At 51.2% G+C, this 26,724-nt stretch overlaps 1 protein-coding gene across 2 annotated transcripts; it reads left to right on the plus strand.

The window, feature by feature from the left end:
* On the plus strand, positions 11,267-26,656 carry NIPSNAP1 (nipsnap homolog 1 (C. elegans)). 2 transcript variants are annotated; one of them, XM_005691716.3, is made up of 10 exons: positions 11,267-11,401; positions 18,576-18,703; positions 18,888-18,933; positions 19,159-19,253; positions 21,360-21,430; positions 21,587-21,727; positions 22,004-22,035; positions 22,372-22,466; positions 23,598-23,681; positions 24,993-26,656. In XM_005691716.3, exons 1-10 carry the CDS (start codon positions 11,304-11,306, stop codon positions 25,055-25,057), a joined length of 855 nt encoding a protein of 284 aa, XP_005691773.2. In that variant the 5' UTR covers positions 11,267-11,303; the 3' UTR covers positions 25,058-26,656. The 2 variants fall into 2 exon arrangements, with proteins under 2 accessions (XP_005691773.2, XP_017916508.1); XM_018061019.1 differs by lacking the exon at positions 11,267-11,401 and adding an exon at positions 11,797-12,347 and having other exon boundaries at positions 24,993-26,655.

Raw genomic sequence — 26,724 nt, forward strand, 5'->3', positions numbered from 1 at the left:
ATCGAGTCAGTGATGCCATCCAGCCATCTCATCCTCTGTTGTCCCCTTCTCCTCCTGCCCCCAATCCCTCCCAGCATCAGAGTCTTTTCCAGTGAGTCAACTCTTCACATGAGGTGGCCAAAGTACTGGAGTTTCAGCTTTAGCATCATTCCTTCCAGAGAAATCCCAGGGCTGATCTCCTTCAGAATGGACTGGTTGGATCTCCTTGCAGTCCAAGGGACTCTCAAGAGTCTTCTCCAACATCACAGTTCAAAAGCATCAATTCTTCGGCGCTCATCCTTCTTCACAGTCCAACTCTCACATCCATACATGACCACTGGAAAAACCATAGCCTTGACTAGACAGACCTTAGTCGGCAAAGTAATGTCTCTGCTTTTGAATATGCTATCTAGGTTGGTCATAACTTTTCTTCTAAGGAGTAAGCGTCTTTTAATTTCATGGCCGCAATCACCATCTGCAGTGATTTTGGAGCCCCCCCAAATAAAGTCTGACACTGTTTCCACTGTTTCCCCATCTATTTTCCATGAAGTGATGGGACCGGATGCCACGATCTTCGTTTTTTGAATGTTGAGCTTTAGACCAACTTTTTCACTCTCCACTTTCACTTTCATCAAGAGGCAAAGCTGGGACTCAAACCCAAGCCTGTCCCACCAGAGGCTGCTGGTCTTTTACTCTGCTCTCCTCCCCTGGTTGGTGGTGTTCAGGCACTAAGTCGTGTCCAACTCTGCGACCCCACGGACTGCAGCACACCAGGCTTCCCTGTCCTTCACCATGTTCTGGAGTTTGCTCAAATTCACATCCCTTGAGTCAGTGATGCCATCCAAGCATCTCATCCTCTGCTGCCTCCTTCTTCTCCTGCCCTCAACCTTTCCCAGCATCGGGGTCTTTTCCAGTGAGTTGGCTGTTCGCATCAGGTGGCCAAAGTATTGGTGCTTCAGCATCAGTTTTTCCAGTGACTATTCAGGGTCAGTTTCCTTTAGGATGGACTGGTTTGATCTCCTTGCTGTCCAAGGGACTCTCGAGAGTCTTCTCCAGCACCACAGTTTAAAGCATCAATTCTTTGGCACTCAGCTCTCTTTATGGTCCAACTCTGACATCTGTGCATGACTACTGGAAAAACCATTGGTGGCTTCTAAATTGCCTGTTTCAGCCCTGAGATGGTGAACTCCAGTTCGAGAGCACTTAGCAGAGGCTGTTGCTATAACTATACTAATAGCATAAATTTGCTCTTCCCTGTGGGCCCCTGCGGTGCCTGTGAAGTACCCACCAGGCCCCAGGAATCATTGGCTGGCACACCGGGCAAGGATGCCAGGCTACTTTAGGGGAACTTTATGTCCTGTGCCTGCCAACTGCTAGCAAATTTTCCCCACCAAACTGATTGTTTAGGGCACTGTGGGCTTAGCGTGGGAGTGTCTTTATTTTCATTGCTTTGGTTCATCCCTGCAGGTGGGAAAACCAGGCTGGATTCTCCTATAGGATCCCCATAGGGATGACTAATCAGGGCTTTAACCCAGGGCCAATATTGCTGGCAGAAAATAAGTGACTTTGGGAACCCACTGAGGAGTAGCATGAGGAGGTGGATCAGAGAGCAGGGGCTAAAGATGACAGCAATGGCCAGTAATAGCTTGTTTTATGGAAGGCTTACTAGGTGCTAAGCGCTGGGCTAATTGGCCAAACCTACCGTTGAAATTCCTGGGGAACCTCCAGGCAGATGTGTGGGTCTGGACCTCAGAAGGGAGGCCAGGGCCATCAGTCAAAATAGATGTGGTAGAATATTATGCTGGCATTAAAAGTGCTGTTCACAAAGAATAAATAGAGACAGTAATACCAGGTAGCAGATAAGGTTTTGAGAAGGAAAAATTTAGGTAGGGCTCGCTAAGAAAGACCTGACATACAGATACCAGTTACTAAATATCTGTTGCATAAATAAGGGAAGGACATGAGGAAATACTTAGTCTCAAACTGTGGGAACAATGTTAACAGCTGCCATATATTTAAGTGCTTACATAAGGTACTTTGCAAAGTGCAATGAATTCTTTACTTCTGATCTTTATCAAAACCCAACTTGGTAGGTATATATCCCTTGTTTATATGTGGGGAAACTGGATAAGGGTGAAATGAAGTAATTTACCCCAAAGCATGATTGGTAGATTTGCAATGTGCATATCAGTTCAGTTCAGTTCAGTCGCTCAGTCGTGTCTGACTCTTTGCAACCCCATGAGCTGCAGCCTGCCAGGCCTCCCTGTCCATCACCAACTCCCGGATTTCACCCAAACCCATCTCCATCGAGTCGGTGATGCCATCCAGCCATCTCATCCTCTGTCATCCCCTTCTCCTCCTGCCCCCAATCCCTCGCAGCATCAGTCTTTTCCAATGAGTCAGCTCTTCGCATGAGGTGGCCAAAGTATTGGAGTTTCAGCTTCAGCATCAGTCCTTCCAATGAACACCCAGGGCTGATCTCCTTTAGGGTGCACTGGTTGGATCTCCTTGTGCATACAGGGCTGTTTTAACCCAGATCTCACCTGGCTTACATTTTCTTCCTTCATTCTTTTAGAAGATCAGTGATGTTCCAGGTGACATCTTTTCCCTTCAAGAGGGCATTTGGCAGTGTCTGGAGATTATTTTTTTGGTTGTGACAACCAGGAAGTGCCGAATGTGCCCCATATGGGAAGGTCAAGGTTGTGCGACCTGGGACCTCTAAGGCTTCTGAGGTCATAGCTGGGATGTTCCAACGTGCCTCCTTGAAGCCCTGAGCCTGGATGAAAGCATCTGCAGATAACAGCTCCTCCCTGAATAAGGGTGAGTAAGAGCCTATGAGGCCTCAGGAAACCTTGTAGAGAGCCTCCTCAGTGGTGCTCTCTCTCTTCATTTCTGGCCTGGGGTCAAAGATCCTTGAATTTGCCCAGGCTGTCACCTGCAGTGTTGGAAGCAGGCAGACCTGAGTAGGAATTTCTACCTTACCTTGCCCTTGGGCATAATGTAGCTTCTCTGAGCCTCAGTTACCTCATCTGTAAAAGTGGGCATAATAATAATATGACATGTTTAAAGGCCTCTCTTAAATGCAAATTAATATTTATTGAGTGCCCTCTGTGTCTAACGTGCTGTGCAACCTTGAAAAGGTCTTTACCATTTCTGGGTTTTATCCACACTTAAAATGGGGAGAATAAGGGGACTTAGCAGTGGTTCAGTGGTTAAGAATCTACCTTGCAATGCAGGGGAAGTGGGTTCAATCCCTGCCTGGGCAACTAAGATCCCACAGGCAACTGAGCCCACATGCCACAGCTATTGAGCCTGTGTGCCCTGGAGCCTACATCAGCTAAGACCCAACATAGACAAATAAATAATTTTTTTTAATGAGGAGAATAGGAAATGGGATTGCAAATAGCAAAGCCTCACAGCACACATAAGTGGAACTTTAACTGGGGTTCATTTTCATAGGCATGCATTTGATTTAATTCTCATCATTATGTAGGTTATTATGCCCATTTGACTGTTAAGAAAACAGAGGGACCTAAATCTGAGTGATTGGCCAAAGACTACACAACCAAATAGAGAAACAACCTGGATCCCAAACCCAGGTGTTTAGCCTGGGCCCATGTACTTCCAAGGACAGCGTGCTGCAGGTTACAAGGGGTCCTGTCTACAGCAGGCACTGAAAAGCAACTGCCTAAAATTCATGCTTATGCCTATTCATACTTATGCATGTGAATGTGTTCACCAACCTGGAAGCTCCCTAAACCCCACCCATACTTTTGGGATTTTTGTGGAGGCTTCCTCATGTAGGCATGACCCATTATCAGCTCAGTTTCCAGCTTTCTTCCCCTTCCAGGAGGATGTGGGCTGGAAAAGCTAAAAGCTTCATACTTCTAATGACGGCTTAATCTCTCTAGTCTAGCCCCTGTTCAGGGGGCTTCCTTGGTGGCTCAGTGGTAAAGAATCTGCCTGCAATGCAGGAGACCCAGGTTCGATTCCTGAGTGAGGAAGATCCCCTGGAGAAGGAAATAACAACCCACTCCAGTATTCTTGCCTGGAAAACCCCATGGACAGAGGAGCCTGGTGGGCTGCAGTCCACAGGGTTGCAAAGAGTCGGACACGACTGAGCAACTAAACGACAGCAACCACCCCATGCAGGAGCCCACAAAGCATTACCTCATTAGAGCAAACGATGTTCCCATCACCCAGGCAGTTCCCAGTGATTTAGAGGCTCTGTGTCAGGAACCAGGGTCCAAGACCAAATATCTGAACAGGAAGGGCTCCTGGTGATTTTATCACTTAGGAAATTACAAGAGCTTTAGGAGCTCAGTGCTGGGAACTGGAGGCAGAGACTAAAGGTTTTCTGTTATTTCACAGGATACAATTCAACCCATAACATTTCCCTTCTGGGGTGGGCTCCAGGAGCTGTATTTATGCCAGGATATCTGAGGAGGTCCAGGGAAGTCACATTTTTCAGGAAGGATGGCTTCTATAAGCTTCACATGATTCAAAATGTTGTATTAAAAACTCATGTTTCCCCGTAGGAATGAATGTGAAGGAGCAATAAGATGCGCACACACACAGCTCGTGAATCAACAGCCCATCTTACCATACTTTTGCTTTTATAAAAAAATTTATTGTTTATTTGGCTGCACCAGGTCTTAGTTGATGCTAAAGCTGAAATTCCAGTACTTTGGCCACCTCATGCGAAGAGTTGACTCATTGGAAAAGACTCTGATGCTGGGAGGGATTGGGGGCAGGAGGAGAAGGGGACGACAGAGGATGAGATGGCTGGATGGCATCACTAACTCGATGGATGTGAGTCTGAGTGAACTCTGGGAGTTGGTGATGGACAGAGAGGCCTGGCGTGCTGCGACTCATGGGGTCGCAAAGAGTCGGACATGACTGAGCGACTGAACTGAACTGAACTAACTGAGGTCTTAGTTGTGGCACGTGGGATCTTTAGTTACAGCTTGTGAATTCTTAGTTGTGGCGTGTAGTATCCAGTTCCCTGACCAGGGATTGAGCACGGGGCCCCTGCATTGGGAGCTCAGAGTCCTAGCCACTGGACCACTGGGGAAGTCCTCCATATTTTTGCTCTGTATCTTTGCAGTATTATCTCTACCTGTGGACACTGTCCTACATTTACAGCAGCACCTGTCCCAGAGCTGGTTCAGTCTTCTCTGAGGGTGTTTTATCACATCCAATAGCTGCTCCAAAGTATTGATTTGGGGGCGTGATTTTCAGCATTGGCATACCTACTTTGTGAGTGATGTTGTCGAACAACATTTGTATAGCTTTTTAAAGTGGGTTTATAATGACAGTGAACAGCAAAATAACAGCTCAGCACACAAAAAGCAGTTGCTGGAGTCCAAAGCACACTAACAACGATGTGCTTTGCTCTGAATTGACACAGAATGTGGTTGTTTCTCAGCTGCAGCGGCGCGGCCCGGTGGCAGCAGAGTGAACGCAGTTTATCATTCATTCCACGCTGACAGCCTTGAAGTGATTGGGTATTTAACAAGGGAAAATGTTTTCTTTCTCTGGCGTTTGTATGATTTCCAATATGTATACATGGAGTGGCACTTTGATCATGTTTTTATGTGGTACTATGTCAAAGTCCCATAATTCATGTCTGCATATGACTTATCCTGCAGAAAGGCTGGGACTTGGCAGTGTGGCTCATGCCCGAGCTGAGACATAAAAGCTTTCTTGTCCTGTCGCTCCCGTTTGGGGGTCTCCTGGCTGGAGGATGCAATTCTAGAGAGCAGTCGGGCCCGGGCATGAAAGCCCATCAATAAGGAGCTGGTGGCACTGCCACGGCTGGCTGCTTTGTCTCTCTGCTCTTCTGCAGCTCACTCCGTGATGATCTATTTGTCCCAGGGAATAGACGATGGCAGGTGTGTCCATATTTTACACTTACGAACCTGCCTGCTCCTTTTTGCTCCATCTGTCTTTGTCCCCAGTTCCTGTCTTTTCATTTCATAGACTGGGCAGCAGGGCTTGGCAACGAGTTATGAAGGTAAATTCCATGAGGACGGCTTTGGGAAAAGAGGGACGGAGGGAGAAAAAAATGGGTCAGCTCCCTGTCAAGAGGGGAGGATGAACAGGTTCAGGAGAAAGAGAAGTCACAGACTCTAGTGGGTGGGTGGGGACCTCGGAGAGGTAGGGGAGGGAGAGACCCTAGGACAGAAAAACAGTGATGCTGGGGAGACATGCTCATAGAAGGTGGCTTGGACATCTGAGTCCAATCCCAGTAATTAAGCTGGGCCCAGGGCACAACCTAACTGTAGGAGCCAGCCGCCAAGAATCTTTTTTTTTTTTTTTTTTTAGATTTCTGGATGCCCTGGGTCTTCGTTGCTACGTGTGGGCTTTCTCTGCTTGTGGTGAGTGGGTGCTGGCCTTTAGTAGCAGAGCGCGGGTTTCTCATTTCGGTGGCTTCTCTTGTTACGGCACACAGGCCCTAGAGCACATGGGATTCAGTAGTTGTAGTACACGGGCTTAGTTGCTTCTCAGCCTGTGGGATCTTCCTGGACCAGGAAGGGATCAAACCTCTCCATGTCCCCTGCATTGCAAGACAGATTCTTAACGACTGGACCCTCAGGGAAGATTCCTCCTAGGAATCTTACATGTTGGTATTGACATCCTTGTAAGACCCCCTCCCACACTGAGCAGGGCTGACCTGTGTCACCAAAGAGATATTCAGAAATGATAGGGTATGATTTCCAAGGTCGGTTCACAAAGTCCTTGAAGGTTCCCACTTACTCTCTCCTGGATCACTCGCTCTGGGGGAAGTCACCTGCCATGTGGTGAAGACACGCACGCAGCACTTGGGGAGGCCCACGTGGCAAAGAACTGAGGTCGCTGGCCAGGAGCCCCCAACAACCAGTGCTGACTTGCTAGGTGTGTGAGCGGCCCACCTTGGAAGCAGATCCCGCAGCCTCCATCAGGCCTTCAGATGACCATAGCCCAAGCCAACATCTTGGCTGCAATGAGGTGAAAGACCCTGAGCCAGAAGTAGCCCAGCCAGCCACTCATTCGTGAATTCCTGACCCATTTGGAACCGTGTGAGCTCATAAATGTTCATTGTTTCAAGCTGCTAAATTTTGGGATAATTTATTCCACAGTAATTGGAAATGGTCTAATTATATTACTCCTTACTTGCAGAATTGTCTTCCAACATCCATCTGGTTTACTGCCCAGAATGCACGGTCCATGGGGCAGGGACCCATTCCCACCAGGTGCCGAGTTAACAGGCATTGCATGTCACTGAGTGCCACGCACTCAGCCTCCCTGCCCTGCTCCTTCCAGCAGAGTCAATGGGGTTAGTTAAATGAGGAAAAGATTCTGGGGGTGGAGTGGATGTGTGAGCAAGGGAGAGGGAAAGAACCACGGTTAAGATGATCGTACATCCCAGTTTGCCCAGGATAGAGGGGTTTCCTGGGATAGGGGACATTTAGTGTCCAAACGGGGACAGTCTGGGGTAAACTGGAGTGAGCTGGTCTCCCTGGCTGGGGTGGGAATGGAGGTCTCAAAGCTGCACTTCCAGTGAGCTGGCTAGACTGGTTCCCTTGGCCTGGATATGGAGACTCATCCATCTAATCTGGTCAGGGGTGAGAACGTGGAGAACGTGCTCGTGGAGGGCCTAGTTTGATCTTCCTATCCCACTCAAACAGCGGGAGATGGGAAGATGGTCTTAGTTCAGTCGCTCAGTCGTGTCCGACTCTTTGTGACCCCAGGAATCGCGGCACACCAGGCCTCTCTGTCCATCACCATCTCCCAGAGTTCACTCAGACTCCCGTCCATCAAGTCCATGATGCCATCCAGCCATCTCATCCTCTCATCCCCTTCTCTTCCTGCCCTCAATCCCTCCCAGCATCAGAGTCTTTTCCAATGAGTCAACTCTTCACATGAGGTGGCCAAAGTACTGGAGTTTCAGCTTTAGCATCATTCCTTCCAAAGAAATTCCAGGGCTGATCTCCTTCAGAATGGACTGGTTGGATCTCCTTGCAGTCCAAGGAACTCTCAAGAGTCTTCTCCAACACCACAGTTCAAAAGCATCAATTCTTTGGTGCTCAGCCTTCTTCACAGTCCAACTCTCACATCCATACATGACCACTGGAAAAACCATAGCCATGACTAGATGGACCTTAGTTGGCAAAGTAATGTCTCTGCTTTTGAATATACTATCTAGGTTGGTCATAACTTTTCTTCCAAGGAGTAAGTGTCTTTTAATTTCATGGCTGCAGTCACCATCTGCAGTGATTTTGGAGCCCCCAAAAATAAAGTCTGACACTGTTTCCACTGTTTCCCCATCTATTTCCCATGAAGTGATGGGACCAGATGCCATGATCTTTGTTTTCTGAATGTTGAGCTTTAGGCCAACTTTTTCGCTCTCCTCTTTCACTTTCATCAAGAGGCTTTTTAGCTCCTCTTCACTTTCTGCCATAAGGGTGGTGTCATCTGCATATCTGAGGTTATTGATATTTCTCCCGGCAATCTTGATTCCAGCTTGTGTTTCTTCCAGTCCAGCATTTCTCATGATGTACTCTGTATATAAGTTAAACAAGCAGGGTGACAATATATAGTCTTGACATACCCCTTTTCCTATTTGGAACCAATCTGTTGTTCCATGTCCAGTTCTAACTGTTGCCTCCTGACCTGCATACAGACTTCTCAAGAGGCAGGTTAGGTGGTCTGGTATTCCCATCTCTTTCAGAATTTTCCACAGTTTATTGTGATCCACACAGTCAAAGGCTTTAGCATAGTCAATAAAGCAGATGGTCTTACAAATGCCTAGACTAGGACTTCCCTGGTGGTCTGATGGTTAAGACTCTGTATGCCAGTGCAGAGGATAAGCCTTCGATCCGTGGTCTGGGAGGATTCCACCTACTCTGGGGAAACTGAGCCCTCTCCCCCTGGAGCCTGTGCTCTGAATCAAGAGATGCGCCGGCAGTGAGAAGCCCGTGCACCCAACTAGAGAGTAGCGCCCGCTCACTGCAGCTCGAGAAAGCCTGAGTGCAGCAACAAAGACCCAGTGAGGTCAAAACTGAATACATTTTAAAAAAATGCCTAGACCAGCAGGAGGAGGCTTTGGGCCAACCCTTCCTCATTTTCCCCAGCAGAGATGGCCAGGAAGACCAAGAGTTTGGTGAGGAGTCTCACACTAGACCTGGAGGATGAGTCCTTCCCTGTCCAGGGGTCCTGGCTCCCCACGGCTTGATAACCAAATGACCAGTTAGTTGCTGTGCAGCCTCTGTGGTCACAGTCCAGTGACGGGTCACCAAGGCCATCCACTCCATTGTTAGAAAAGTGCTCCTTGTACGGAGCGAGGAGATGCCTCCACGTCATTCCCACCCTCTGATGACATCCGATGATGCTGAACAGTCCGAACCCATTCCTTCCTGGAGGCCCTTTCACATACCGTGCACACACTGCTTCCTCTGCCCAAGGCTCTCCTTGCCCTGCTCGCTGCTGGCAGACTCTCTCTGCTGAAAAGAGTGTCTGTCATGAAAAGAGTCATGTCTGACTCTTTGCGACCCCATGGGCTATAGCCCGCCCAGCTCCTCTGTCCATGGGGTTCTCCAGCAAGAATACTGGAACGGGTTGCCATTCCCTTCTCCAGGGGGTCTTCCCGACCCAGGGATCGAACCTGGTCTCCTGCATTGCAGGCAGAGCCTTTAATGTCTGAGCCACCAGGGAAGCCCAGCCTGGGTCTAACATCAGGCCACCCAGTGAGCTGTCATGCCCACCTCTCCACACCTGCCACACTTGGTTCCTCCACCGCAGGACACCAGTGACATGTTACTTGCTGCACTTTTATCTCCCCATCTGAGCTTTTCCTGAGTGACTGTGTCTGGAAACACGTCAGTCATGGTCCCTTTTGGTTCTTCTGATAACCCAAGGAGCAACTGGGCTCAGCTGTGTGTTAACATAGAGTAACCTTCGGCCTTAGCTATAAAGCACCAGGGATACAGTATCTTCATTGCATTTATTCTGATGGTTCTGCCTGTGTATCACAGTTGATTTAGGTTTTTTGTTTATCATGATGCTATACAGTATCCTTTTAAAATAAATCTTGCAAAGAATACATATTCATTGTAGCAGCTTCAGAAAATACAAGGGAAAAAAAATAGTATAGGCCTCACTTCCTTATAGAAATTATCATTGACCCTCAAAGTCTATGTAGAACCTCACATTTTCTCTTTCCCCCTCCCCAATATAAGTCCTCATAGCTCTCCCTATTTTTTCATAGCCTGTATCACAATTGGCAAAAAATATTTTTGTGTATATTTTTCACTTTTTCAGCCAATATTTTTAGCATGTCAGGCAAGAGAGGGGAGAAGGGTTAGGTCTAAGGTCTCTGCCCCAGGGGGGTCAATACCAGTTTGAATTTGTCTCCCCAGTCAGGCCAGGCCTTAAATTCCAAGAGGGCTGGGGGCTGGTCGTTCTGGCCACGTTTGGCGTCTCAGGGCTCGGCACATGGTCTAGCCACATGGACTCAACATTTGCTGAAGGAATCACAAAATTAAAGCCTGCCAGGGCACTCCTCCACCCCAAGCGTAGCAGGAGGGAACTACCATCAGCCTCAGCCTCAGTAGGTGGACAGTCTTTTGGGGGGTGTGTATGCACATATTCTCTGGAAGTTATTAGGCTCCTGCTGCCCCCTCTATAGGGTCTGCAGGCCCTCTGCTCCCACTGAGGTCTGTGACCTGGGGGACCATGGGCTGGGAGAGGACTAGTTTGGAAGTTAGGCACAAGACCGGGGCAGAGCAGAAGGGCATGGAGCTCCAGGAGGCCCAGGCAGAGATGGTAGAGGGGAATGGGAAGGGAAAAGGAGATGATGGAGAGAAAGTGTCCCTGCAACCCAGAGCCTTGTCCATCTGTCTTAAGTTGTTAGGGGGCTTGTTCCTTTCAGACTATGATAAACGGTACCTGTGCCCCACCCCCGCAGGAATGCACAGGCGCACAGAACTGTATACCATTTCAAGTGGGGTTGCTGACCCTCTGCCACTCACCCTGGAGGGCCCCTTTAAGAACCTTTGGTGTTATTGTTCAATGCTCCCATTTTACGGAGTGGAAACTGAGGCGCAGACTGGGCGAAGGGTTTGCTCCAGGCCACAGAGCAAGTCTGTAGCAGAGCTGCAGAGGCTCAGGGACAAGAAACCGGACCTCTGCCCTGCATCTGCGTAGCGGGAAGAGAGGGGACAACGCCCACCTGCCCGGCTGGCGAGGGAGGCGGGCGAGCCGGTGGGGCGGTGCTTACCCGAGTCCCGCCTCCGCTGCCGGGTTCGGGGGCGGGGCCTCCCTCCAACCTGCACCGCTCCAACATGGCTCCGCGTCTGTGCAGCATCTCTGCGGCGGCGCGGCGGCTGCTGGGGGGCCCGGGGTCGGGCCCCAGGGACGTTGCGGCTGTGGCTGCGGCGCGGTAAGAACCGGGCTGGGCCTGGGGCGGAGCGGTGCGCCTGGAGGCTGCAAGAGTGAGAGCCAGGGTCTGGGCCTGGGGGATGGGCAGAGACTCGGGCTTGCAGTCTAATGGTTAGAGGCCGAGGGCGAATCTCTAAGCCTGAGGAGGAGGTCTGGGCAAAGAATGGGGGAGGTGGGAAAGGTGGGCGCAGGGTCTTTGTTCTGCTGGGTACTTGGCTCTGGGCAGAGACCGAAGGACAGGGTGAATGGGAGGGGCAGGCCCTGGGCGGTGGGGAGTGGGAGCTGGCTGAGGGCGGGAGCAGTGGCCTTTTCCTTTGCCTTTGCGGTGACTGTGAGATGGGCACCCCGGGGACTTCTACGACAGGCAGCTCCTCCCTCGGTTGGTTCTGGGGGTCAGAGGTTTGGGGAGCAATGGAGATTGCTAAGGGCCGTGGCTGCACAGACCCTTGGCTTCCCAACCATAAACAGCGCAAGGGGAGCAAAGGAAGCCTGAGAAAGGGTGGGAGTTCCCAAGGTCACTCCCCCTGCCGTCCTGTGGCAGCACCGAGTCTGGACCCAGGCCTCCTGACACCCTGTGGTCCTTGCGCCACAGCTGGTGGCCTTCTGGGGGAGGGAGGCTGGTTGGACCCGGCCCAGAGCCTGGTCTTTTGTTTGGTCCCTCCTCTGGGCCTCCCTGCCTGGCCCTGGGCGCCCCGCCCTCCTCCCTCTGGCGCCCTCTTCCCTCTGGCGCCCTCTTCTTCCCCCATCTCTGCTCTTCCCACCCTCTACACAGTTACCTGTCCCTCCCACTGGACCATCCCCTCATCTTTCTGTTTCCCCAGCCCTTGGCGCAGGGCTCAGGACAGTGTGTGCCCAGGAACATTTGCCAAAGAAGTGAGGACACCTGTCCCCCGACCTGTGGAAAGGAGGCAGGAGTCTGTCCTGTGCAGCAGCCTGGGTGTGAAGCTGTGAGTTCTGTTAGACTTTGTTGTGAGATGCTACAGAATGTTGTGAAGTGGGGTCAGGAGGCTGGAGAAGAGGAGCCAGGCGCGTGCCCTCACCCCGTTGTTCAGTTGCTAAGTTGTGTCCAACTCTGTTGCGACCCCTTGGTTTATAGCCCGCCAGGCTCCTCTGGTCATGGGGTTATCCAGGCAAGAATACTGGAGTGGGTCGCCATTTCCTTCTCCAGCTTCCCCACCCACCCTGTTGTTATTGTTCAGTCGCTAAGTTGTGCAGGACTCTGAGACCCCATGGACTGCGGGACGCCAGGCCTCCCTGTCCTACACTATCTCCCAGAGTTTGCTCAAACTCATATTCATTGAGTAAGTGATGCCATCCAGCCATCTCATTCTCTGTCACCCCCTTCTCCTCCGGCCCTCAATTCTTCCCAGCATCAGGGTCTTTTCCAATGAGTCAGCTCTTCACATCAGGCAGCCAAAGTATTGAAGCTTCAGCTTTAGCATCAATCCTTCCAATGAATATTCAGGGTTGATTTCCTTTAGGATTGACTAGTTTGACGGCTCAGTAACTGGGGAGAAAGCTCATGACATGGAGAGAACCTAGAGTTTGCCTGGCACCTACACACCCAAACTCAGCCTTTTTCAGTGAGGTGACCTTGCATGAATTATTTGGCCTCTTGAAGTCTCAGATTCCTCATCTGTAAAATGGGGGTGAGAAAGTAGAATGATTTCACAGAGTTGTTGAGGATTAGCAGTCCTGTGTAAGGTACCCAGCGCTTGGTGAACTTGCAACAAATGTTGCCCCTTGCCCAAGCCTATGTCTCAAGCAATGTCTTCATGAGTCCCTTATAATGTCAGGGCTGAAGGGGCTTTGGGAAGGTCATGTTCTATGATCCCCTCATTTTCCAGATGAGGAAATCCAAGCTGGGGGCAGGACCTCACTTCTCTAGCCTTACAGAACTGGTTGGTGGTAGAGCCAGAACATCAAGAGACCACGGGAGGAACATAGGCCGTGTAGGCAGCCTGCTGCTCTGTAATCTTGGACGAGGTGCTAAGCCTCTAGGGCCCTTGGTTTCCTTCTCTCTGAAGTAGAATTGGAGGTCCCTGCCAGGTGTGTTTTGCAGGATTGCTGTGAATGTGCTTGGATTCATACTTATCAAGTCTCTCAAGGACTGCTGCAAAGTTACCTGTGCCCTGGTTCCCACCTTGGATACCTGGGAACATCCCCTCCTGCCAATCTCTGTCTGCCCTCATCTCTCTGTAGTCCCTTAGGGGGCCCCTCTGGCCTCTTGAGCTCAGAGTGGGGCTCCTGGAGTTCAATCACAGTGTGGGCTTTGAAGTCAGATGGACCTGGATTGGAATCCTCTTGGCCATTGGTTAATTGTCCTTGAATAAGGCCTGGTACATCTCTGGGCCTCATTTTTCTCTATTTTGTTTTTGGTTTTGTTTGTTTTTGAGCCTCATTTTTCTCAAAAACATACTGTGAAGATCAGTTCTCAGCACATAGTAAGCGCTCAATACGCAGCAGTTGTTACTGCTACATAGTAGTCCTGTTGTTAAAAGGACTTAAGTTCTTCCTGTATGTCTTCTAAAGACATTATTGTGCATGTGCGTGTGTGTGTGTGTGTGTGTGTGTGTGTGTGTGTGTGTGTGAGTCACTCAGTCATGTCCAACTCTTTGTGACCCCATGGACTGTAGCCCACCAGGCTCCTCTGTCCATGGAATTTCCAGGCAAGAATACTGGAATGGGTAGTCATTCCCTTCTCAGGGATCTTCCCAACCAAGGGATCGAACCCAGGTCTCCTGCATTGCAGGCAGACTCTGTACTGTCTGAGCCCCCAGGGAAGCCTGACAACATACTTGTGGAGCAGTAAACAGAAACATGGGCCCTTTCTAAAGCCAGCCAACTCCGGACAGAAGAGTGTTTCAGAAGATGCTTAGCGCCGAGCTTCCTAGCGTGTCAACCCAGGACACTCCGGGGCGGTTTCACGCGGGGTGGCACCAGACCGCTGATCCCTGTTGAGAGTGCCAGTGTGTCTCTAAAGTTCTCATCTGGGGCAGACATTTGTTGAACAACTCCCAGGCTAAAAGTGTTGTGCTGGGTACCCTAGCGGATGGAGAATCTCTGCTCCAGGCTGAGGGGGAAATAGGAGAGGTGGGCTTTTTGTTTGTTTTTTGGCCACGCAGCGTGTGGGAACTTAATTACCCACCAGGGATCTGACGCGCACCCCCTGCACTGCTGGAAGTCCCAGGAGAGGTGTCTTTATGGAAGGGGTTGAACTGGTTTTTCTAGGCCTAAGGGGCATTCTTAATATAGTTTAGATAGCAGAATCTTTGGTGTTTCTGGGATAATTTACTGAGATTACATGAAAAAAGAAAGAAATTGGGACTACCTTAGAGCAGTGATCCTTAAGCCTGAGCGTGCGTCAGAATCCCCTGGCAGACTTGTTGAAACCCAGATTGCTATACCCGCCCCCGGAAGTTTCTGTTGCAGTGGTTCTGGGTGGAGCTGGAAAAGCTTTAACAAGTTCTTGCTGCTGCTGCTAAGTCGCTTCAGTCGTGTCCGACTCTGTGCAACCCCATAGACGGCTAACAGGTTCTTAGGTGATGCTAATGATAGGGAATCTTGGATTGGTGGTCACCAAATTTAGAAGGGAAGTGGGGACTTCCTGGCGGTCTGGTGGTGAAGACTCCGCACATCCACTGCTGGAGGCTTGGGTTCAGTCCTTGGCTGGGGAACTAAGAACCCACAAGCTGAGTGGGGCAGCCAAAAACAAATAAAAAAGAAAAATGTTTTTAAAAGAAGGAAATTGACTTGAAAGCTTGGCAGAATAGATTAGAGCCAGTGGCGACATCTAGCCTTGGTTTACAGGCAGTAGGGAGCAATAGAAGATTTTCAGGCGGACAGGTAGCATCACAACCATGGTACTTCACAAGACTGATGGGCAGGTTAGGAAAAAAGAGGACAAGTGGGAGCCAGGAGATCAGTTAGGTGGGAACAGTGATACTAGCTGCACTGCTGTGGCTGCCCTTTTCCCTGCAAGGCACATCCTGTTGCCCTTATAGATGAGGAAAGTGAGGCTCAGAGAGGTGATGCTGAGCTGGGACTAGTCCTGGATTTGTCCAGAACCTGTGCTCTTAAGCAGTAACTGTGCTGGTGGTTGGGGGGAATACAAAGGGGCCCTGCATCCTGAGTCCACACACGGGGTCCAGGTCCACCCTCTCTCTGCTTTCCTACCTCCCGATGTCATCATTTTCATGTAGCTCTGTCTCAACTCCCCCGCACTCCTTCACTCTCCCCCGGCGTGGGCTGAGCGTGTGCCGCGTGCCCAGCACTCTTCCAGGCCCTGGGGAGACAGTGGGGGTGCACAGGGAGAGAGCGTCGCAGGCTACACGGGGCTGCTGCCAGTGGGAGACGGCAAACGGCGCATACCAAACCCCCAGATTCTACAGTGTGTTAGAAGGAGCAGTGGAAAAAATAGGGAGCAGGGTGAGAAGGGTTGGGGAGCTCAGGGACAGGAGAATGTTGTGATTTCATTGAAAAAGTGAAATTTGAACTCTTGAAATGTGAACCTACAGATGATAGCTTCAAGTTCAGACCCTTCTCTGGGATCTTCTTGGGACCTGCAGAAAAGTTCTTTGGAGATAGGCTGCGCCGCCCTGCTCTTTTGGCACGTGGGGAAACCGAGATGTGGAGGCAGGAAAGAGGAGGTGGGAAGAGTTGGGAGCTCCCGGACACTCCCCGGCACCCAGGTTCCAGGCTCTCTCCAGGGCTGGCCACTTGGCTGTTTATCTTGGTCAATGCTGATGTTAATAAATTACTCAAGGCCCAGTCCTGGAGCAAAGGTCTTGGTTGACAAAGAGTAGGAGTTGCTGTCCTCTCGGTCACCACCCCTTCCGGGGGACACAGCCTCTCTACATTCAAACCAAAGGTCAGGTCCTTCCACCAGTGGCTTTGCTAAAAAACACCTGCTTCTTTAGAGTATCTCCCTGATGCTAGTTCCCCGGTTGGTACCTGACCTGAGGGGGGAGCTGGCTTTAGAGGAGAGAGCTCTAGGCTCTTTCCAGAGCTCTCTGCCCCAGTTTGCTGTGCGACCTCAGACAAGTTTCTTAACCCTCCCACCCATGACCTTCTATTTTCTTGTCTCGAAAATGGAGATATGAATAGTATTAATGTTATATTCTCGTTGCGTAGATTCAGCGGGATCCTGGTACTGACAAGCTGATCACAGGTCCCTGGCAGAGGCTATCCTCAGCCAGTGTTAGCCATAGTGAGGCTCTGGTCCCCAGTTTCCACATACCGCATTGGCCATCTGATGACAACTGCCTTTTTTTTTTAATTAAAATTTTTAAAACACTGAAGTGTAGTGTTTGCCTGGTGGCTCAGATGGTAAAGAATCTGCTTGCAATGCATGAGACCCAGGTTCAATCGCTGTGTCAGGAAGATCCCCTGGGAAAAGGAATGGCTTTATATATATATGGCTTTATATATATATATACACTTTTAATGGCTTTTTATATATAATGACTTTTTATATATATATTCTTTTTCAGATTTTTTTTTTTTTGACTGCATGGTATGCGGGATCTTAGTTCCCTGACCAGGGATCAAACTATAGCCCCCTGAAGTGGAAGTTCAGAGTCTTAACCACTGGACCACCAGGGAAGTTTGTGCCTTTTCGTTTTTAATGAAGCAGTACACACACAACCGTAGAAAGCCTATGAATTCAGAAATATTTAAAAGTTCTTTTTTTTTAGCTTTACAAAAAATTTTCATGAATAACGAAAAGTTTAACCATCTTCCTCTTCCCTCTCCCAGGTAAGCAGTATTAACAGTGTGGGGCTGAGAGTTCCCCAGTGGCCTAGTTAGGACTCGATGCTTTCACTGCTGTGACCCGGGCTCATTCCCTGGTCAAGGAACTAGGGTCCTAGAGGTCGCCTGGTGTGGCCAAAACCAAACAAACTAACAAAAAAAGTTCGGAACAAATCCTTACTTACCTTTCCTCTGTGCTCATACAAATATATCATCATTTTTAGGGTGCTGTTATCAGTCCCAGTGCTCAATCCAGATTTTGGAGAAAAGCAATACTTTGATTTGCAAGACATTTATTCTAGCCATAGGAAAGGCTTGAAAAAGAAGAGAACTTGCTAATGGGGCCCCCACAGCCAGGCTCCTGGGCTGGAACTCATCTAGTAGGAAGCTGGCATTTCAGGCCTGGCTACAAGCCTCACCGCTGCTGCTAATTAAAATGATTTACCACCTCTGGCAGCCCAAACATAACCCCAGCCGGCTGGGATGTTGTGTGGGGGAATGCAGTTATGATCTGGCAGGACCTGGTGCTTGGTCCCCCTGCTCTGAACAAGGCATGTCATTTATTCATTCAGCCACGTGCACAGGGCAGGTATTTGTCAATTAAGTGTTGGCTGAATGAATGAATGAATCTTGCCTTCTGATGCCTTTGACCCCCTCTATCTGCCTTTATCTGCCCAATCAGCCCTGGAGATTTGGAAACTGGCCAGATCACCTCCATCGGAGAGCTCACCCAGACTTCCAGGGGCCAAGATCAGGCTTGGGCTCTCCCAGAGACCTCTGGCTGTAACTGTGTTCCAAGGTCCACTTCTTTCAGCGGACTGAGACCTCCTCAAGGACAGAGCGTGCGTGTCTCAGGCGCTCCATTTGTGGGGGCTGCATCAGGCACGGGCCAGGTGTCGTGTGAGCACTGGGGAGGACCGTGGGTGCAGGCTTCTCGTCAGAGGGGACAGAAATTGCAAAGAAAGCGCAGAGTGAAAGAATCTGGTGTGTTCAAGGAGAGGCGCACCTGGAGAGCAGGATGTACAGGTCGGGGGTGGACCGGAGGGGAGGCTGCCAGCGTAGGTTGGGCTGTCACAGGTTTTAGACACCAGGCCAGATGTGTTTGGGGTTCACCCTTTTGGCAAGGGATACAGTTGCAGGGTCCAAGTGTTGGACCTCTTGGAAGGGGGTGAAGGGGAGGCAAGGAGGCTGGAGAGAGAGGCGGGAGGTGGGGCTGCCTCTCGTGGCCTCCTGAGGCTCTGCAGAGTTTCAAGAAGCGAACTGGGCAGCCAGGATCCCTGTGGCTGGCTCCAATGACATGAAATCCGCTGGAGCTGCCATGGGATTCCGTGGCCCCATTCCCAGAAAAGTGGGTCACCAGCCTCGGGAAGCACGGCGTCTGGGCAGATGGAAGCGGGTCCCCCTTGAACTCTTCTGTCCCGCAGCTTCTATTCCAAGGACAATGAAGGCAGCTGGTTTCGGTCCCTCTTCGTACACAAGGTGGACCCCCGGAAGGACGCCCACTCCACGCTGCTGTCCAAGAAGGAGACCAGCAACCTCTATAAGATCCAGTGTGAGTGGCTGCTGAGTCAGCCGACCTGCCTTCCCGGGGACCTGCGAGGCTCCTGCTGGGGACTTGAAGAGGGTCTGGGATATCTGAGCTGTGTTGGGAGCCCAGGCCCTGTGGGGCTACCCCATCCCAGCTTCCCACACCCCCTCCCCTCGCTTCACCTCCCGTTCTCTGTCCTCTGTCACAGTTCACAATGTGAAGCCCGAGTGTCTGGACGCCTACAACAGCCTGACGTGAGTGAGCCTAACCCTCCTGTCCCCGCCCCGCCTGGATGGGGGACTCTGTCCCGGCCCTGTTCTCCGTGCACAAATCCGGGGGCTCTAGGTTTCAGAGCCACACGTCCTGTGTGGCCTCTGCATGTTAGCGTCCTGAGGGCCTGAGTCGGAAGCCTTATCCCAGGAGCTCTGGGGGCTGGTGTGAGCCCTCCCCCTTCTCTGTGATGCCCCCCCCACGCACAGGGAGGCCGTGCTGCCCAAGCTGCACCTGGATGAGGACTACCCCTGCTCGCTCGTGGGCAACTGGAACACGTGGTACGGGGAGCAGGACCAGGCAGGTGAGCTGCCCCCCCCCAGCACAGATGGCTGCCCTCCATGCCCCTGCACAGCAGTGCCCAGAGGGGTCCTTCTCTACGCAGTGCTCATGGGCTTCCTCCCCTGCTCACATCTGTGATGGCTCCCTCGGCCCTTGGGGTGGCCCACGAGGCTCTTGAGCCCTTCCCTGCCCTGCCTCGGGTCTCCTCTCGCCACGTCTAACTGCTCACCGCACCATCCCACCCCAGACTCCTTTCCGTTCTTCAAGTGGACAGGTTTTCCCTCTAGTTCCAGGCTGTTGTTCCCCCTGTTTCATTTCATCAGCCTGAAGCTCTTTCTCCCCAGCCTCGTTTTCTTGGCTCACTCCTCTGCTCACCTTTTATTTCGGTGTAGACATCACCTCCTCCTGGAGGCCTCCCCTGATTCCCTCCACCCGAGCTGGGTGAGGCAGCTCTCCTGTCTCCCCAGCCCCCAGGACTTGCCGCTCCACAGCCTAGACCATGTGCCCTGTTGTGTCTGCCTCCCAGTGGGCAGGGCCCCTGCCTGTCTTTCTTCACCACAGAATCCCCAGGAGGCCGTACATATTTATAGAATGAACAGGGCCTCTTGTCTGAGCTGGTTCCGTGCAGCTTCAGGAATACCCCCAGCAGGCCCCATCCCATGTCGATTGGCACCAGCTGTGAGGACCCGCATATGAATTTGGTTCACTCACAGCGTCCCAGCCACTCCGAGGGGCCTTGGCGTTTAGATCTGTGCTGTCCCGGGAGGTAACCACTAACCACATGCAGCTATTTAAATTTAAATTGGGTAAAGTTAAATAAAAAGAAAAATTAAGTTCCCCAGTCAACAGAAGCCACATTTCAAGTGCCCATTGATAGAAATATGTGACTCATGGCTACCATCTTGGTGGGCACAGCTGTAGAACTTTTCCATCAGAGTAGAGAGCCCTTTCAGACAGTACTGATTAGACTGCAGATAGCACAGGGGGCTCCTCTGGCCCTGATAGAAGGTCCTCTATGCTTCCCTTAAACACTCCCAGCAATGGGGAGCTCACTATCTCACAAGCCAACCTATCTCATCCTTCAGTTGCCCTGATGATAGTATTTTTTTTTAAATCTGTGATCTGCAGTTAGGTAGATTCTCTTAATCGTTTATTCTGTTTCAGCAATCATCAGCACATTGATAGTGGGGTAAGAAAAAGCCAGCTGTCTTCCATTGCACCCCTTACAGTTTTCCCATTTTAAGGTACAACTTAATCAGTTTCTGCAGTACTTCTTAGGTTCTCCTAAGTATTTGCTAATTGAGAAATGAACTTTGAGTAATGGGAACTTGAATTTTAAAGCATGTCTATATTTTGGGTGTCTTGAAGGGTTGTGCATCTTGTAGAATCAGGTGGGGAGCAGACTTCCTGAGGAATCCACATTTTAATGAGTTTGTAAGAACCCAGTACAGAGGCTGTGATTTTAAAAAAATGCAAATGGTGCAAAGAATTTTCATTGGAAAGTAAGCCTTCCTCCTGCTCGAGATCCCGAAGCCTCAGTTCTCTGGCCCCAGGGCAGCTCCTGTCACAGTCTCTCGGGTCTCCGTTGAGAGACGGCGCACAGCCCAGCATCTCTGGATATGTCCCTCCCTGCCAAAACACACGTGGTAGCATACCGCACGTGCTGTTCTGTTCCTTGGCTTCATTTTCAATTCACTGTCTTGGAGTAATCCATCTCAGCCTACCCACCCCTTCCTTTGACCCAGCCTACCCCACACAGACCTGCTATGAGGTCAGCTTTACACATGCCGCAGCTCCTAGGGTACAAGTTCACTCTGATCCTCTTGTTGCTCTTTAAGGAAGATTGGGTGGGTGCATTATTCTCAAAATGGGGACATTGAGGCCTAGAGGGGTCAAAGGCCACTTGGCAAAGCTGCAGCTCAAACCCTAGTCTCCTAGGCTTGTGTCTGGGGTTTCCCCTGCCCAGCACTGCCCCTGGCAAGGCAGAGGAACTCAGAGAGTCTTGATGCTACAGAGAACTGGCTGGAGGCTCCTCCCATTACATACACATGGAGCTTGGTGGGGGCAGAGCAGGGCAGGGTCCCCTCAGCCCCCTGACCTGTGCCTTCCTCCCTGTCCCCACAAACAGTACACCTATGGCGATTCTCAGGGGGCTACCCAGCCCTCATGGACTGCATGAACAAGCTCAAGAACAATCAGGTACGTGGGCATCCACTCGGCACACCTCCCCGGATGCTGGTTCTGACTCAGCCCTCTGTTGGGGGCTGCCTCCACCACTCCCTGGGGCACACCGCTAGGGGGTGGGGCACTTCCTGGCTGCTGTGCCCAGCTCGCCTAGCCCCATCCCGCCCGCAGGAGTACCTGGAATTCCGAAAGGAGCGGAGCCAGATGCTGCTGTCCAGGAGAAACCAGCTGCTCCTCGAGTTCAGCTTCTGGAACGAGCCACAGCCTAGAGCCGGCCCCAACATCTACGAGCTGAGGACATACAAGCTCAAGGTGCCTCCCCCCCTTCCCTGCAGCAGTGTGCTGTCCAGGGACCCTGAGAGGTGGGGGGTGGGCCCAGTGCCCCAGCGCCTGGACTGGGGCTTCTGGCCTCAGAAGAGGTGTGTATGCACGTGTGCATACATGCACGCTCAGGTGTGAGTCAGGGCCCCTGAAGGAGGCCAGGCGGCCCCTGGAGCTGGAGAGACAGTTTCCCAGCTCCACCCAACAGTGAGGCTTGAAATCCCAGGTAGGGGCTCCTTCCTACCCTCTGCTCTGGTTCTCTTCCAGCCAGGAACCATGATCGAGTGGGGGAACAACTGGTGAGTGGTCGTGCCAGGGAGGTGGGGGCCCCTGAACACCTGGTGGGCCTCCTTTTCCGGGTGCTGTGGCAGAGAACACGGCATCCTCTGTGCCTCGTGGCTCCAGGAGCAGGCGATGATCCAACCAAGGGGGTGAGGATCCTCCAGACGATTGGGGTGGAACACACAGCCAGCAGCCGCACCTCTGTCACCCAAGTCCCCAATCGGCTCTGAGAGCCGAGGGCTCTACCCTGGGCTCCTCCCTCGATGCGTGACTGAGAAACCAGCCTGGGGTCCACGAGGAGGGCCCTTTGCACCCGCCCGGGCCCTGGCCCCACACTCTTCTGCTGTCCCCAGGGCTCGGGCCATCAAGTACCGGCAGGAGAACCAGGAGGCAGTGGGCGGCTTCTTCTCACAGATAGGAGAGCTCTACGTCGTGCACCATCTCTGGGGTAGGCTGGGGACCCGCCACGAGCCCTCTGTGGCCCCCTCCTCTCTCCACTGTCACTCTGCATCGACACTGCGAATACATTAGTGTCCCTGTGGAGCTGACGTTCTAGCAGAGGGAGACACCACCTCAGACAGAAACTAACAAAAAGGATAATTGCGGATTTTTACAAATCATCAAGGGACAGGGAGAAATAATGAAGACAGACATGGAAAGCTTCATTGGCTTGAATAGACCAGAACATCTTTCTAAGGAGGTGAAATGTAAGCTTAGCTACAGAATGACGAGTCTTCCAAGTAGAACAACACGTGCAAAGGCCCTGTGGCAGGGAAAGGCCTTCAGGGTTTTGAGGCATGCATAGGACCCCAGGGTGGAGGGAGTGGGGAAGAGAGTGGGAAGATGGGGATTGGCCAGATTGCACTGGGTCTTGCAGGCCATGAAGATGAGCTGGGACATATTCTAAATGCAACGGGAGACTGCTGCAGCGTTTTAAGCAGTGTGATATGACCTAGTTTGCGTTCTGATGATTGCTCTGGCTGCCATGTGCTATGTTAAGAGCACTTTGTAGGGGAGCAAAAGAGGATGTGGGGCATCAGGAGATGGTTACACTAGCTTGGGTGGGGAGAGGATGCCAGCCTGCGCAGTGAAGATGCTGAGGGGCCCACAGATTCACTGGTCTTGAGGTGGAGCCAGTGGGACTGGTGGATGAATTCTCTGTGTGGGGCGGGGAAAGACAGGAGACTCTAGGACCCCCAGACTCCTCCTTGAGCAGGTGTGTGTTGCTTAGTGAAACCCCTGGAGGAGCAGGGTGGAGGGGTCAGGAGTGTGCATTTGGTCCTTGGAAGTGTTACCTTTCAATCACTGACACATCTAAGTGGACAGCGGGTATACTGTCAAGTGGATACGTCAGGTGGACACTGGATATTTGAGTCTAGAACCTGAGGGAGAGTTCTGGGCTGGAGATACACATTTGGGAGTTGTCAGCAAATGTACTGACTGTCAAAGCAGACAGCAAAAGCATCCAGGGAGGAAGAGATAGCAGGGCAGGGTTTGGGGCAATGGGAGGAGGGCCTCGTGCTGGGTATAGGCTCAGGTCCTCTGTGCCCCAGAAACGAGCCCAAGCCTTATCCCACAGCCTATAAAGACCTGCAGTCTCGGGAGGAGACCAGAAACGCTGCCTGGAGGAAGAGGGGCTGGGACGAAAATGTCTACTACACAGGTGAGCACCTCTTCGGAAGTCATCTGCCAAGAGCTCCATCTGAGAATGGAATCCCCTCTGTAAGGAGATCTAGCCTCACTTGATTACCTCTCCTGATGGGGAACTCACTTTCAGGACAGTGAGTTCATAGGTTCCTGTCCTGGTGGCATGCTCTACAGATTGCAGGCTGTCCTAGGTGAGTTCTCGGAGGGGCAGTAACCCAGCCAGGTGGTCTCTGCCTCAGAGAAGTGTTGTGGTTGACCACACAGTGCACCCTTGGGCCTGGTTTTTCACCTCACTGATACTTTTTCTGCCTGTAAGATGGCGATGGTGATGGTGCCTCCCTCGAAGGACTGGAGGGAGGGTTCCAGGAGCTAATTTATAAAATTGTAGCCCAGACTCCAGCACAGAGGAAGCACAGTTTTTCTCAAGCAAGTTTTTTGCTTATGGCATTTGCCCCTTTGCTGGGCCTCTTGAGAACCACCTGGAATCAGTACATGCTGATTGAACGCTCACTGTGTGCGGACTTCTGGTGGGAGGGGGTCAGGAAGTGCAGAAAGAACATGGGCCTGTTTTCTCCTGAAGGCACTTACAGTTGAGCTTGCACACTTAGCAGCTGGTAAATGCATCTCCTGATGAGTTAGCTGGAGCCTCATTCTTCTCAGTGTGGTCCCGGATGACAGTGTCATCCTCCCCTGAAAGCTTATTAGAAATGCCCAATCTCAACCCGCCCCCCCCCCGCCCCGCCCCACACACGCACACACTGAATCAGGATCTGCACTTGAACGAGAACTGTAGGAAATTTGGAAGCATGGTCAAGTTTAACAGTGCTGAGCAGGGAGAGTCTGACCATCTGGGTTACTTTGGCTGACTGACCCTCTCTGGACTACAGTGTCCCCACCTGTAACATGAGTCAGTTGAACTAAGTCAGTGTTTTGCAAACCTCAGCCCCTTGGGGGACACCCTCACAGCTTGGGTCCTGCCAGTTCCCTTCTGGTGCAATTATTTTCTTGATCTCTTCCTTTGAATCCCCCTACCCTGTTCTTTGCCTAGCTTTGTCCTAAGCAATAATATCTGTGAAGTCGCTTTTACTAATAAAAATGCTCGTTTTTTTTTTTTTTCTTCAAATTTTGAAAGCTGCATTTTGTCATAACTTCAGTCCCCTCATATCCTGTAACTTGGGAGATGTGGCTCTCTCCATAGGCCACTCCAGGAGCGTGGGGGGCTTTAGCTATCTCAGCATCCCAGGCTTCCTCCTCCTCCTTCAACGGACAGTTTGCAGGGGTTGGCTCACCTCCAGCCCCTTCATGATCTCTGCCTCTCTCTCTGCAGTCCCCCTCGTGCGACACATGGAGTCTCGGATCATGATCCCTTTGAAGATCTCACCTCTCCAGTGATGCTGCCGCTGCCTCCATCTCCTCCCCCCTCTCCTTCAGGGTAGCCATGGACAGAGGAGCTCCCAGTTCTGCTGTCTTGGTTTTCTCTCCTACCCTGTGGACTCTAGGGGGTTAGTGCTCAGGTCAGACAAGGGGGAGCTGAAGGATGATGGGGTTATGAAGACTTGCAGCCCTGCCCAGACCCTTCCCACCTTCCCTGCCCACTCTTTCCCCTGTGCAGGAAGCAGATTTTAATTTCTCTGAATGGAACAGCAACCTTTTATGTCTTCTCACATTTCCTCCTCAGTTCATTTCAGTTCAGTCACTCAGTCGTGTCCGACTCTTTGCAACCCAGGCCTCCCTGTCCATCACCAACTCGCGGAGTTTACCCAAATTCATGTCTATTGAGTGAGTGATGCCATCCAACCATCTCATCCTCTGTTGTCCCCTTGTCCTCCTGCCCTCAATCTTTCCCAGCATCAGGGTCTTTTCAAATGAGTCAGCCCTTCACATCAGGTGGCCAAAATACTGGAGTTTCAGCTTCATCAGTCCTTCCAATGAATACCCAGGACTGATCTCCTTTAGGATGGACTGGTTGGATCTCCTTGCAGTCCAAGGGACTCTCAAGTGTCTTCTCCAACACCACAGTTCAAAAGCATCAATTCTTCGGCGCTCAGCTTTCTTTATAGTCCAACTCTCAGATCCATACATGACTACTGGAAAAACCATAGCCTTGACTAGACAGACTTCTGTTAGTAAAGTAATGTCTCTGCATTTTAATATGCTGCCTAGGTTCCTCCTAAGATTCCCCATCTCAAGGTCACCAGTTCATAATCATCACCCTGGAAACCCTCAGTTTAGCTTAAGTTGCACAAAAGGTAGTGTGTCCAGTGATTAAAGGTGGTCTGGGAGGAGGTTAGGCCAGGCCAGGCTCTCAGGAATTCCCTGTACTCCACTGGGCCACCCACTTGCTGGACAGTCTGAGCCAAGACCCTCCTGCTGGAAAAAAGCCTAGAACTGCCTCAAGAAGCAAAAGGGAAAGCCCTCAAATTAGCTAAGTTGGCAGGATGTCCACATATTCCACCCAGAAAGGCTGAGAAAAGGAATGGGAGCTGAGAAGAATCTGCGGGAGGGAAACATAATGGAACAGGAACCCAGAAGGTAGAACTTAGAACTTGGATTTGAACTGAAGAATTTGGAATACAGAATGGGGAAGACAGAGGTGACGCAAGACCACCTGGGGAGGGGCTTCTAATACAGGACTGCTGAAGAGAGATGCACCTCATTCTCCCCACACAGAAAGGTTGAGATCTGAATGAGCTGTTCAGCCCTTCTGTGTAGAGGGGCTTCTGCTCTCCCAACTGCTCTCCTGCTGGCAGAGCTACGGGCTAGGTCTTATATTTCCCTCACCCCGAATTCCTTTTCCTCCTCTTCACAGTCTATCAGCCCTACCCTCATTCTCCTGGGCCATCGGGGGTGTGGAGTGGGGTCAGTGACTTTGGAGGCCTTCTCAGTGATCCTCACACCTCACAAACCTCTGGGTAGCTTGATTTCTGCCTCCCTTTCAGGAAAACTTGTGCTGGAGTTGCTGATGGAACCAATTAAATATTTACTATAAACCATGATGTCTTTTCTTCATCTACAAGGAAATTTGGCAGGTGACCCCTCAGGCAGGGCCAGCTTCTCAG

This window comes from Capra hircus, chromosome 17 (assembly GCF_001704415.2).
Source record: "Capra hircus breed San Clemente chromosome 17, ASM170441v1, whole genome shotgun sequence".
NCBI classification, from domain to species: domain Eukaryota; kingdom Metazoa; phylum Chordata; class Mammalia; order Artiodactyla; family Bovidae; genus Capra; species Capra hircus.